Consider the following 15,091-nt stretch of genomic DNA (forward strand, 5'->3'; position numbering starts at 1 on the left):
AAAATTTAACGGTAGATACCATATATACATAAACACTATACTTCTCATGCTAACTTGTTAAAACAATACTGAGTTGTATAAAAAATAAGTAAAAGACAAAAAGAGATAAGCATGGTATTAAATTAGAATGCTCAAAAGCATGATGGTTAAAGCTTAGAATGAAGAAAATGTGACAACTAGGACAAGCAAAAAGATGAATAATCATTTTGTTCGTATAATGTTTAACTCATCATAATATTACCATCCAAGCAGAAAATTAACATTGTCATGCACACGTTTAACTCTGTACGACAAGGACTAACATCACATATTAATGAAACTTGAATAATTAAAAGCAACCAAAAAAAAATGAACATAGAACTAAAACCAAAACATGTTAAATATTTTTTCTTATATTAATTTTTTTTGAAAAATTGAATGAAAGGAATTTACTTACCGAACCTTGAAAGGTTTGAACAAGAGCACCAGCACCAGCAGAAGCAAAATTGACTCCATTGTAGTAGTCCCTGTTCCCAGGTTGCAGAAACGGCGCAATCAATGGCAGATTCGCATATTCAGCTTCATCCACAACACCCACCAACAAAATTAGACCTTATTTAAACCAAATCCCACAATTCCGTACCAATCCCACAATCAAATCAATTCCTAGTCCGCTGAAAGCAGAGCAAGACACATCAAGATCTGCAAACTGATGATGTTACCTATGAAATCCGATATGAGGCGGCCGTCAGAGAACCTGCCGGTGGGGAAGTTGAAGTAGGTCTCGCCGTAAGGCCAGAAATTGGCCTGGTCCAGAGTTGTCGTGTTGATATAATTGTTGTTTCCTGCGTCCAGCAGGGAATCTCCGAAGATGAAGAAGGCGGTTCTGTGATGACTCTGCTTGCTTCCATGGCTTCCAGATGCAAACAGACCAGGCAGGAAGAACAGGACGAAGAAGACGACACGAGCTTCTAGCTTCTTCATGATGAGATTCTTGTTACGATTTATCTCAAAGCTCCATCTTTAGCTCGACCCTTTTATAAATAGAAATAATAGGAGTACTGAGTTAAATAACCCTGTTTCTGTGTGAGAGTTCAGTGAGAATAGTCAACGCCAACCGAGGACAGAGACTTTGAGTGTTTTTAAAAAATGAGTGACGATGGTTTAATGATACTATAATATAACATAAGGAACACTTCAATTATTCTCATCAACTGGATACATTTACTTGTACAACACACCAAAATTTAAGCGAATTTCATATTTTATGAACAGTTTACCTTGCAATTTTTTATTATATATTAATAATGATTTATAAAAAAATAATTTGACAGACATATTAATCCTTATTAATTGTAAAATTACATATTCTATTTTATTTATAATATTGGTAAGATAAGAGGAGGCACAGGACCTCTTTGGAAGGAATGAATGAAGGAGTCTGACCTACACCGCCAAGAAAAGATTCTTCTCAATTATTTACCATTATGTCAATTTGAGGTTGATTAATATTATACTTTTTATTAACAAAATAAGTAAATCAATTTTGTTTAAAAAAGAGAAACCAATTACTTGGTGCTAATTGTAAATATGATTCTCATGCAATATTTTATTGGATAGTGTAATAATATGAAAAAGTATAAAACTTACACTTAGCTCTCAACTTTCTTAGTGTTTTTGACCAATTGAAATTAAGGCCCTTTTAAAAAATAATGTAAATTCTGAACAGAACAAAAAAAGAAAAGAATATTAAGTTGGAAACGTTTATTTCTACAGGCATGTGTTTGGTGCTTTGGTTAAGCAAAACAGAGAAAACAGTATATTTTGACGAGTTTGATTTATTAAAAAAAGAATATGTAGAGTTAAAAAAATTAATTAATTTTATTCGCCTTTTTATCTTATATTTTTCTTAAAAATTTTAGAATCTCATTTGTTCATTTTTAAATCAAATTTATTAAAACCTTCCCTCCAACCAAACAGGTAAAGTTACGAAGATTATTAAATTGATTAGGTCTTGATTGCGAGGATTTGTGATTTTTTTTTTTTTTGTTTTCTTTGTTTTGTGAAAAGGAATTAAACAAATCATGTGGAGAAAGGCACTTGCATCTGAATTTGTTGAATTGAAGCGAAGCCTATCACGTCACGTCATTTTCGCTTACGAATGGGGTTGAGTAAAACGTGTCGCCATTTCGTTGGACTGTAACTCTTCTTTGTTCCCATCCATCATCTTCCCTCCTTTTTTTTTTTGAAATAAATTAGTTTAAAAATAATAATTCTTCATTCTTCAGCATGTGATAGCCACCTAATCGAATTTATCTACTTCACCGCATTATTCTCATCTTTTCAAAATAATATATAATTTTACCACAAAATTTAACCCAAAAAAGATTTGGATTTTGGATATAACTTTGTAATTAATAATAATAATGAAAAATGCAACTCACCCGAAAAATGGTTGGACGAGAAAACCAAATTAGATTGTACTAAGAAATAGAGGAAGAAGGAAATTGTTGAAGTTTTTAACCTTTTTTTGCCTCCACGGAACCAAAAGCATCGTCGTTCTTATTTTCCTAACTCCCATGATTCATTTTTGTTTCCTTTTTTTCTGGCCGACAACTTTCTTCTGTATTAGAAGTGATTTTTCCCCCCCAAAAAAAAAGTCCATTTTATTGCTGATAAAAAAAAATTACACACACAAATCAGAAAAGTCAAAAAAGAAGGAAAGCAATAAATTCCTGAGTACAAACTTTCTTCCGTATTCGAAGTGATTGAAAGCATGTATTTTCTGGGCAAAAATAATTAATGTTTAATCTATTTAAATTTGAATTAAATCTTTTATTTATACATATAAAAATTTATGAATTTTAATTTGATTAAAATTCATGCTTTATTATAATTTTTTTAAAATTTCAATTCTCATTATATATCGTTATTTAAAATTTCAACTATATAACCTTCTCATTTTCTCTACTTTTCACTATCAATCCGTCTTTTACTCTTAACTCTCATCTCATCTTTTGTTCTTGCCTCTCATCAATTCAATTGAAGAATAGAAACAAACTTGTCGCTCTCATTTCATCTCAACTTTCTTTCGAATCTCTCTTGTATTTAAAAAATTTTATATTATTTAAATTCATCAATTCAAACGTTGATAGGCTAGCTGGTAGGCGAAATTTTATCTGGCAATTCAATTGGATCAAACCAATCTAAAATGGATTAAGTTGGATATTAATGACCCTATTAATCCTGTTACTGAAGCAAATGTCAAAAGGGACTAATTTGCCATGAAAACGGTAATTAAATTAGAGGAGCCCATAGTTGTAATGATTGACGGGTGTATCAAACCTTAATTTAGATGTTAAGATTTTTTATATTACATCACTTGAATGTGAAAAATCTTTTAAATATGTTTAGATTAAATATGAAACGTTGTTCGAACATACTATTTTTCAAACATAATATTATTTTAATGTTTGATATTACAACTTGGTGAAAAACTACTAACAGTACTCATAAATATGTATATAACGAATATTAAAACATTGATATCAGCTGTTAATTAACAAAGTTTTTAATTATAATAACTTTGACTTGATTTTATAACGCAGCCAAAAGGTGTCGAAAAGAGTTGCAGTCTCGAGGGCTTTTTAGATATTCAAAACTATTTAATTGAGGCTGGAGATGGGGTGCGTTGTTCACCTTGGAAAATCCAACCACAACAGCAGAAAGTTTGAAACATATTTGTTCTTATTAATTATTTGCATTACATTCAACTTTTCATTTGCTTTTTTAAATTAATAATAATAATAATAATAATCAGTAATAGCAGCAATAACAGTGATACTAATAAGATTTTTTTCTTTTTGCATTTCATCACCCAGTATCATGAAAAATTAACCACCACCCATCTAGATTAATTTTAATATTTGTTATGTGGGATCATTGTTATCCATGATAGAGTTATAAATATATCTCAACTTGAACTCAATACTTTAGGATAAGATGATTCAATTTCATCAACTAATTTAAACAAAATGCCTCTTGATATAGTAATAAGAAGATTATGATCTTGACTTATTTGGTCTAATTCTAAAACTTATTACTCCCTTCATTAAAACATGTAAAACATTTTTAACCGAATCTCACTCCCAATAAAATAGTTATCTACTTTCAAACTAACATTATCTCTTCATATTTATCCTTATTAAATATCTTATAACAAATATAAAGTCACTATCAATAGGGACACTTTTGAAAGAAAAAAAAAAGGCAATGATTATATATCAAAAAATTAAAATTACCTTGTAATTTTTAACATTCAACTCATCAAAAAATGTCTTACATTTTTAAATAGAGAGAGTACTTTATCACCTAATTGGTCTGCCATTAGATTAACTAATAAGGAAGTGACTTATATAAGTGTTGGTGTGCTTATTAGCACCCCACAGGTCTATGTCTCTACTAGAGTTTCAACCCTTCCCTATTTCATGCAAGGCTCTTTCTCCTCTTTGCTTGGGAGTTTTTTGGCACAGCCTTGTAGTTTGGCCTTTGGACCTCTCTTCTTGGCTTTTTGCTAGGTGGGTGTGATTCATTGAGTAGTTGGGTTAAAGCAGGGAAGTCGATGGAAGCAATTTGCAGCAATGATGGGTTGGGGGTTTTGGTGGTTGGCAACAGTAAGACAAACGCAATTTGCCAAAAGTGAGAAGAGCAATTGATTCAAGCTAGTTTTAGCAAGATGAGATTTTGGGTTGGTGATTTTTACAATCTAGGGATGGTAAAGGATCTGACATGGGTGGATTTATCAATGAAGAGGGAAAAATTGAAGTTGGGAATTCTTGAATCCACAATAAGATTAATGGGGATTAATGATGAATTGAAAGCATTGTGGCTAATTTGTGTAGGAATTATATGGATGATGGAGGATTCTGGCTCCTTATTGTTTTCAAAACAAATGGTTGGGAACTATAGAGGCATTATATTGTGACTATAGAGATAAGTAATTTTGAATAGCCAAGGACCTAACATTGGAAGGACTATGACCTCCCTCTCTGGTATATTCTTTCCAACCCTGTTTTTTTAATTTGGTGATTTTATCTAGTTTTCTATCATAAACTTTGAGATTGATCAAGTCCACCTCTTGGTTGAGATGTCTTTAGATTTATTTGTGGGGAGTACTTTTTTGCTATGCGATCTTGTTTTTGCTTGTTCCTTTAGGCTTAAATGCTAGTAGAATCAATGATGATATGCCATGGGTGCCTCCTTGGTATGAATATTTTGATGTTTTTTATTGTGGCTAAGCTTAGTAGGATTATGGAGGACTTGTTCTCGTCTCTTATGTAAGATGATATGGTGTATGTGTATGGAGCTCTTTTAATCCTAATATTGTTGCTTTTTTTCCCTTTTGGTTGAGCTTGTCAGCTGTAAAGTATTCTGTCTTATATGAGATTATTCAACCTTTATGGATTTTATTTTAAATCTTGATAAACCATTAAACATGTGTTGTTTTTCATAGATCTCAAGGTATCTTTGCCAAACTATACTTTGGGTTGATCAAGTTGTGGCTCGAAAGAAGTGCTCGTCGAACATGGGCATCCAAGTCTCTATTCTTCTCTTAAATAAGGTCCTTGTTTTATTTAGGATTTAGCATCAGGATTTCCCTTACTTGCACCTTGCTTTTTCTTGTATCATTTTAACTATTCCTTTCCTTTTGTTTCTTTTATGTTTACTGTTGTATCAAACTGGCTCCTCCTTTGATGGTTAATGTTTATCTTTTGGTTTATGGCAAAAAAAAAAAAAAGATTTGACTTATTTCTCATGGGACATAGTTTTGAATTCTTACTAATATGAAAATGTGTGTGTGTGTAAATTGGATATGGTTAGTGTTCATCTACAGCTGAATGAACAGTGATTTCATATATATATATATATATATATATTACATACCTCTTGTAAACTAAAATCTAATGTGGGTTGTCCAACAAAAAAAATCATGTAGGACCCATAGAAAATAAGTGTGGGGCCCCAAATAAAAAATATTTGTGAATATAGAATTCATAATTACAAATAATATAAGGCATAATATTTTTGGTAAATGTAGGAACTCTACTTATTATTTGCTTATATTTTGTATATGTATACAATAATTAATTTATTATAAAATATAAATTTAAATAATAAATTATAAAATAGAATGTTTTATTGCAATGAAATTACAAACTTAATTTATATAAATTATAAAAAAATATGTATAATTTGATAGATAATTTTTATTATTTCAAATATTAACGCACATGAAATAACAAAATTCTATATAAAGTAATTTTTAATTTTATTTTAAAAATATACATGCTAATAAATTATAAAATAAAATAAACTTACAGGGGATAAATATTGGTTTTTTTAAAAAAAAATAAATTGCACATTGAAAGATTATGTATGGCTTATAGTAAAAATAATAGTTAAAAGACGTATCATAAGTTAATTGTATTTTTTATATGTATAAGATAGTATCATAATAACTCTGCAGTTTTACTCCTAATATTATCACAATTAACATGTATGATCAAAACTTTAACATGCATGATCAAACTAATTTTTAGTATGGAATAAATTATTATTTCAATTTTAATTTATATAAATTAACAAAATATGTTATTTTGAGTGCACAAAAATAAATTATTTTTCATTTTTATCTTTTAAACATTTTTATCTTTTAAATTATTAAGTTGAATGAATAGTAAAATAAAATTTAAAATAGAATAAATTTTACATAAATTTAAATTTGCATAAAGTAACATGTCACAAGTACACAAAAATATGTTATTTTAAAATTTTCATTTTTTTTAATTTTATACTTACCCTTAAAAGATAAAAGATCCTTACAAATATTTTAAAAAAAAATCTCAAATAGATTTTTTTTATAATGCTTATAAACAAGAAGACACCGGTCAAAATCTAGTTATTTATAGCGCTTTAATCTGCAGGCTAAATCTTTGAAATTCTATCACCTAAATCTTTCTAAAATAAAATGAAATGACAACCAAATGGACTCTGTCCTTCTTTATTGAGTGTGCTTTTGTGTTGAAATGTCAACACACCACGATGTTATCAAATCTTTATGATGCGTATTTTCAGGTTTAAATAATGTCCGTGCGATTGGATGTATTAAGCATCACGCTAATTAAAATTAGTTATAAAACTTTGATTCATATTTCAAATATTTTAATAAAAGTTATTCTTAACATGATCTCAACATGTGAATAGCTTGTTTTGTCAAGACTCAACTCAGAGAGGATCTCCGGAGAATATTTTTTACTTTGATATTGCATCACCAAATTTGTCATTGAGTAAAACACCACATTACTTTATTATTTTGTTGGTACTAACAAGAATTAGATCCAATGAAAAGTATTATTTTTTTACAACATGATATATTAATATTTAAAATTTAATTTTATTTTAAATAGGATTACTTAAAAATAGATGTGAGTAATAAAAAGAGAAAGATTTTGTCGGTTATATATTTTATTATTTTTTTAATATTGTGTTTTGTTTAAAAGATTTAGCTTGCGAATGTATACCTTTCATGACAAGCACCACTGCAGGCACCTGTTTGAATAATGGGTTTATGCCTTTCTAGTCTGTCAATTATTATTATTATTATTTCGTGTTTGTGCTGTCCTTGCTTCTGTCACTTCGTTTTTTATTTTCATTTTTAGTTATTTATTATTTATTTTATCTTTTTTTCTCCCCCGGGTTGCTTCCCCTTCAGCCACTGCCTTTTGCAAAAGCCCGGGGGACTTTTGTGGTCCACGACGAAGGCTCTCTCTCATTCAAAATCATATTATCATAATCATCACATGCTATATCTAAATAATAATTTTAATTCATATATTATCATTAAGTACACTAATTTCACAAGAGATTAAACTGCAAAAAGGCCTTGATTACCGGAGATTAACAGTCCAACAAAGTTACTTAAAAATAAAAAAATCTTCATGCTAGCTGTTGCTATGCCACGTACCAATACAACATGAGAAACTTTTGAAATTTGTACTTTAAAAAAATTACTCATTGGGACAATTACGTTGAGGTCCCCACAACACAATTAAATATTATAAATTACTTATCATTTTGTTATGATAAGTTTACTTTGTGATATTTAATTATATTATGAGTAACTTATGTGTAATTCTATTTTAAATATTTCTTTATCACATGGACATGTTATTATTATTATTATTATATATATATAGTTATTTGATAAGGCTATATTCGAACATTGCTGAGCTAATTACAGTAGCTCTCCAAAACAAATATTTTTACATTCATACATTCTTGCACCTGTGATCTTATATTTAAGTGATCTTAACGCTTTCTACTAGGATTAATGCCTATTACATACGTTTTTTTTTTATCCCAATACATACTCCTTTTGCACTTTTGGGCTCGGCCCATTTACATTTTGCTGCAAACAATATCATATTTACAGTATAGCAAAATATATTATATTTAAAAATTATATTAAATTAATTTGTGATGCGAAGGCATATGGATGCCATCCCAAATTATTATTATTATTAGCTCATTCCAAAATGTCAAAAATAGAGCGCGTGTAAGCAGCCAAAGTCACATGTGTCTGGGACTGCTTAAGTTTTTAGCCTTTTTCTTTCTTCTTCTTTTCTGGCTTTTAAAGTACATATATATCATCATATACATTTTTCGAGCATTAGTCTTGTAATCTAGTAGTATATAAACTCTTATATAAATGAAATGTTTGTGAGTTTCATCTCGCATGCAATATCAAGTTGTTAATATCTGCCCTTTAATTAAAAAAAAAGTCATCCAAATTTTAGAGTTGCTAGCAAGTAACAAATTAAATCAGACTTGTTTGTTAAATATGAATATCGTGCCATATTATATGATTCCATTTTTTTTCGTTTTATCTGTTTTGATGAAATATTATAAATATCAACAACATGTTATATCAAGTAAGATCCTCATCAGAAACTACTCATCTATGTGTAATGGGGAGGCTTGTTTGGATTTTGTTTCAGATTCGATTTATCTCAATTTTGTTAAGAATTAAAAAAAAAAGGAGATTCATGCTAAAATAGGAAATCGAAATAGATTAATTTAATGATCATCTATCTTTAAGCACCTACTTAAAAAATTATGGGGTAGCTTCACAATGCACCATTTGCCTCTTCAGATATAATTTGAAAAATGAAAATGATGAGGCAGGTTGACAAAATAGGGAGCATGTTTTTAACAGTCAAATAATTATGCAGGGGGAAAATTATAAGGATTATTATTTTAAAAATGGAGGAAAATTATTATTAAGCATTTGATGATTTGCAGACTGAAAAAGAATATATTGTACTCAATACAAGGAAAAAAAAAGTGTTTAACACCCATGATTTTACGTTAAATTTTTGAAAATATTTCATAGGTTTTCATTGGCTTAAAAAAATGTGAGAAATAAACAAGGGTTAAAGGAAAAAAATATTTCAAAATATTTTCTTGATACCCTAATTTTTTTAAAAACAATATCACCTCACCGTTAACGTAGATTAACGTTAATAGTTAAATCTTTGTTTTGACCAATAAATTTATACGTGTCCTTCTCTCTCTCTGAACAGTTTTTCCTCAATTGAATTTTCATCTCATTTAATCTTCATCAAACCATCGTCATTTCATAAAAGCAGTGGAAGACATGTCTAAATTTATTAGTCAAAGCAAAAAATTTAACGGTCAACATTACTTTAAATTAAGGATAAGGCAATATTATATTTTTCAAAAAATTTTAGAATAATATTATTCTAAAAAAATTTTAAAAAGTCAAGCATCATTTACAAAAAAAAAAATTAAAATACTTTTATCCTTTAATCCAAGGAAAAATGATGCTCGTGGATCAAAGCATAGTAAGAGAAGGCAATGCATGAGCGGTAATAACTGGAAAGAGGTTTGAAATGAAACCATGTCAGCCTTGGAGGCTACCAAGGGGCAAGGGAATCTCAGGAATCGATGATGTCATGTTATGTCATGTCATGTCATGCAACATTATGTGCCCTTTTACGTGCAACTTGAGCCCTCGTCCACGTGACGCTCACCGCTCACCGACCCCTCAATCCCATTCTTCAGTATTTCTTGAATCATCGATATGTGTGTGCAATGTCATTTCATTTTTTAATATTCCTCAATGGTCATATATAAAATATTTTTAAAAAATTTATTATCTTTAAATATAAGAAGTCACGATAATACTTTTAAGTACTTAAATAATTTTATTTTTTTAAAAAATAAAATAGATAATTAATTTTATAATTTTTCTTATCATTTTTATGATATTAATCATGATATTATTAGAAATAAAATTAAAAAATTATTATATTTTTATTTAAGTTTAATTAAATAATAAATATTTATTAACATGCGAAATTCGATTAAAAACATCTTACGTGTAAGGATAGAAAGAGTGTTTCTATTATTACTTGATCCTTGTCTAGTAGCTTACTATCTTACTCTATTTTACTACCCTCCCTTGTCGTAGGAAGAGGTTTTTTTTTCTTTTTTTCCCTCTACTTTTCCGATTTTTACTTTTCATTAATTTTATAATTAAAAATTATTTATTAAAATGATATAAATGATAAAGATGGATAGAGTGAAAAAAAAAGAAGGGGGAAAAAAAGGAAAGAGTCCTCTCCCCACTTGCCCCTTCTGTAATTCCCCTCTTACAATCAATTGTATTTCATCCATTTCTAAATGTAAGAAAAAATAATAAATTTATATAATTTAACAAAATATTTGAATATAATAATTTTGTCAAAAATTTAAAAATTTAAACTAAAGTATTTCTATAATTAATAAAATAAATTTATTGGATAAAAATAAATATTAATTTTATGAGAGATAATTTAAGAAAAATATGATAAATGTTGTTTAAAATTTATAATTTTACTTATAAATAAAAATAAAAAATGCATGGTAGCTTATCTCATATTTGAAAATGAAAGATGTAGCCTTTTTGTAGATTTTCACACTAAAAAATTAATAATTTTATTCATATAATTTTGATTCAGTTATAACTAAACTGTAACTCATTGTAAGTCAGTTTTTATAATTTTGACTCAATTGTAACTCAATTTCTAAATTTTAATATACTATAACTCAGTTCTTATAGTTTTAATCATTTAAAATGTTGGTCCTTATATCTTGAAAATAAAATTCTAAAAATTAAAATTGTGTTGACATTTAGGGACTAATTTAAAATTACTAAAAATTTTAATTTATTAAAGATTATATAGATTTAATCTTTCTAATTTTATTTTTAAAAATATAAGGAATAATATTTTAAATGGTTAAAATTTTAGGGACTGAGTTGTATCAAATCAAAATTCAGAGACTGATTTATAATTGAGTCAAAACTTTAAAAACTAAATTATAACAAGTTAAAATTTAGGGAATGAGTTATAATTAAGTCAAAACTATATAGACCAAATAATTAATTTTTTCTGTTCACACTCTTTAGTACTCCCAAGTCTTATCAAATATAGATTCATTTTTTTAATTATTATGAAGGGGAAAGGTTTGCCTGAAACTTATATTTCGGTGTAAAACAAGCATAATTCATTAATTTTATTGATTAACACAGTGACTATAACTGTGCATGAATATCCAATGGATAAAGTTAAACACAAATGCAATTACGTATACAACGTATTTTGAGCACATTAAAAGAAATTATATGGTAAAGTTCTCATTACACCCTATGCATAAGAGTCTAAGTTCTCCCTACACTTAATGTTATGAGAGCTTAGTTGTTTTAAGAGAGATAAAGAGGTGGTTAGGGGATGTCTGAGCTTGGTGTTGAAGGATCGGATGGCGATGACAGAGAAATCTATTGCAGAGCAGGAAGCGATTATCAATGAACCTTTAGTCTAGAAAGAAGAAGAGATAAAGAAAGTATTTATTGGAAAACTAATTACTGATAAAGAAATTGGTGGAAATGTGTTGGAGACAATTATTTGAAAGACTTGGAACTTATAATCAAGTCTCACCGTGAACAAAATTACTAGAAATGCTTTTCTATTTAAGTTTATAGAGGAGGATGAATATAATAGGATTCTCGAAGTTAGACCTTAGTCAATAGATGGCCAACTCTTGAATCTACAGGAATGGAAGAAGTATAAAGCATTTGATGAATTTGATTGTAGTTGAAATCTAATTTGGATCCAATTGCACAATATGCTCTTAGAAGTGATGAACATTGAAAATGCTATTCAGATTGGTGGACATGTTGGTGAGGTGATGATAGCAGAGAATCCTTTATGTAATGATAGAATATTAAGATGCTTTTTGCATGTTTGAGTATTGTTAGATTTAAGGAAGGCACTCATGTCTGGATTCTAGATTCCATAGCTTGATGGAAGTTTGGGCTGGGTAACTATCAAATATGAAAAGCTACAAAACTTCTATTATTATTGCGGATGAATTGGATTTCATGCAAGAATATATGGATTAGTAAGGCTAATGTCTATTGTTAATTTATATGAGCCGAGATATGGAGCATGGTTAACTACCAAGCATATATGGGAGGATGTTAAGATAGTAGTCAATGATGGTTGGCTAGAGGTAAATCACTCATGGTGGAAAAGAGAGGAAGAAGAAAAAAGAAAAAAGAGATAGACGATTATAATTCTAACTATGGTCATAATTGCTGTGATTTGAATATAGTTGACTTATTTTCAATTAAACTTGATAATCAACTGTTATGTGGGACCATTATCATCCATGATAGACTTATAGGTATATCTTGACTTAAACTCAATACTTTAGGATAAGATGATTCAATTTGCTCGACTAGTTTGAACTAAATACATCTCAAGGTAGTACAGGAGAGAGGGATTTAAAAGGCAATCAACTCACCTCCTTATCAACTATGCGGCATAGTGTAAGGGGTTGAGCTATGCTTAGGCAGTTGGAGGAGTAAGATAGACTTCTCCATAGTTCTCATAGATAACTTCAAGGTTGTACTAGGATTAAAGCTCTTCAGGCAAGTAAATACTTACGCTATGCATTACTAGACCTATCCTCTTAGCCTCTTTAAGAGTGATAAAATTATATATAGCTCTAGTGTCACACATAATAGTGATTATGTGATCCATTTAACTTTCTATCCACATACATCAAACCCTCACCTTTAGGATTCTTTGGCAAGGGCTTGGCCTTCAAAGCACTGAGGAGTCTTAAAGACCCCATATATGTATTAGGCTTGTCTTCTTTAGCTTTCTCCATAATAGCTACCAACGTACCCTTTAGATATTCTTTCATTCAATATGGGCTTTTACACGTAAAACATTTCATTTGATCATTGAAGGTCTTCTTCTGCCCTTCAGGTAGTTTCTTCTGTTGAAACTTGATGTCACTCCATTTATATGTCCCCTTGCCCTTGTTTCCCCTACCTTTACCAAGATTAGGTTTAGAAGACTTGGGTTTAAATGACTTACCTTTTTCCTTATGATATTCTATAAGACTTTCAGTTATCACAATTGCCTCATCGATAGTCTTCACATCACAATGTTATAATTCATGCTTAGCCTAGTTCTAAATACTATCAATACAATAGAAGAGGGCCTCTTCGCTACTCAGATTGGGAGTCTGAAGAGTTAAAGACGTAAAGTCTAGTATAAAGTCAAACATGGCGTTATCCATAAGGAAGTAAACAATGATACATACCTTAGTTTGGTCATCATTCATCCCCAAGGTGTTAGCATATCGTTCCATATGTCATAAGAAGTTCTCAACCTTTATGAAGTCTTGTACGCCCTTAAATTTCTTAAATTTGGGAAGATCCAATTTCACTTCCCTTGCTCCCCTATTTTAATCTAATAGTGGATTCCTTTCTTTTCTCTCCAAGGAAATCTTAAGTGTCGAGTTGTTATTGCATGGTGAACATGGAATCTATCACCTTTAACTATAAGGATCTCATGGCATCCTCATGTTGATTCTTAGAGTTTTGTAAAGTATCCATACTAATCTTTAACCCTTCAAGTTCTTTGAGAATGTGGCCTTCTAACATACTCATGTCACCCTCAATATTCTCTACTCTACCAACCATCTCTTCTGTGGTTTTTTTTAAGGCAATTTTGATTGATAGTATAGCAAGGTCCTTAAAGCATACCTTACTAGTTCCTATTGCCTTCTTGCCACTTTCGTGTGGAGATTTGGATTCCATTCTTCTCTCTTCTACAAGAGCAAGAATTTCCTCTGTTATTCCAAGCATCCTTGCCTACAAATATGAATCCAAATTGTGGCTCCCTTAAACTATGCTTTAATACCACATTGCCATGGCCTTGGAACTTCCTTTTTCTTGAAATTTTTCAACCTTAGCTTGACTAACCTCTTAATCTTAGCTAAGTCAGTTGAAATCTCCAAATGTAGGCACAGAGACTTGACAAATCTCCAAATTTCTAGAATGTATAAGAGAAAGATATACCTAGAATAATTTAGATACTTCAAGCACTCTCCATACTTTTCTAGAGATATTTGAGTCTTTTGGGATCATACCAGTGTATTCTAAAAATCTTTGATGCCTTTTTGATTTTTTTGGATCTCTCTAGTAGAGTTAGTAATTCAGACCAAACCTGAACCGGCACGAAAAAAGTTAAGGTTGGGCTTGACTCTATGAGCTTTTTTAAGAGAGTAGGATACTTTAAGCATGATCTGAATAAGCCCGATCCTTAAAATTTTTGGCTCTATGTGTATGCAGAGTAAACAATTTTAGCCAAGCCCAACGGACAAGCCCAAACCTGCTCGAAAAAAGTTAAGGCCAAACTTGGTTATATGAGCTTGTTTAAGAAGGTAGGATACTTTAAATCATATCTAAATAAACTCGACCCGCCTGAGTTACCAACTCTACTCTTTAGTCTCCTTTGGATCATTTTGAAAGCTTCTACAATATTTTAACCTCATAAAAATTTCTAACTTTGTCACAATGTGCTCTAAAAAAATAATATACTTAATATAGAAGCATTTCTACTTGTTGATTCAAATAAAAAAAATTTTGCTTGTTGATTGGTTTTTATTTTCAAATTTTTTCTAATTTATATCA

The 15,091-nt window shown here is 29.6% G+C and overlaps 1 protein-coding gene across 1 annotated transcript; it reads right to left on the reverse strand.

Annotated features, from left to right (window-relative positions):
- Positions 1-427: 427 nt before the first annotated feature.
- On the reverse strand, positions 428-1,042 carry LOC129300393 (GDSL esterase/lipase 5-like; the record flags this gene model as incomplete). Its single annotated transcript, XM_054938956.1, has 2 exons — positions 702-1,042; positions 428-558 (listed from the first exon to the last, which is right to left on the reverse strand). Coding segments are annotated over exons 1-2 (393 nt in total), but the record flags the coding sequence as incomplete, so codon positions are not given.
- Between the last annotated feature and the right edge of the window lie 14,049 nt (positions 1,043-15,091).

The sequence above is a fragment of the Prosopis cineraria genome, unplaced genomic scaffold (assembly GCF_029017545.1).
Source record: "Prosopis cineraria cultivar Desert tree isolate PC_DT_omini unplaced genomic scaffold, ASM2901754v1 PC1568, whole genome shotgun sequence".
In the NCBI taxonomy this organism is placed as follows: domain Eukaryota; kingdom Viridiplantae; phylum Streptophyta; class Magnoliopsida; order Fabales; family Fabaceae; genus Prosopis; species Prosopis cineraria.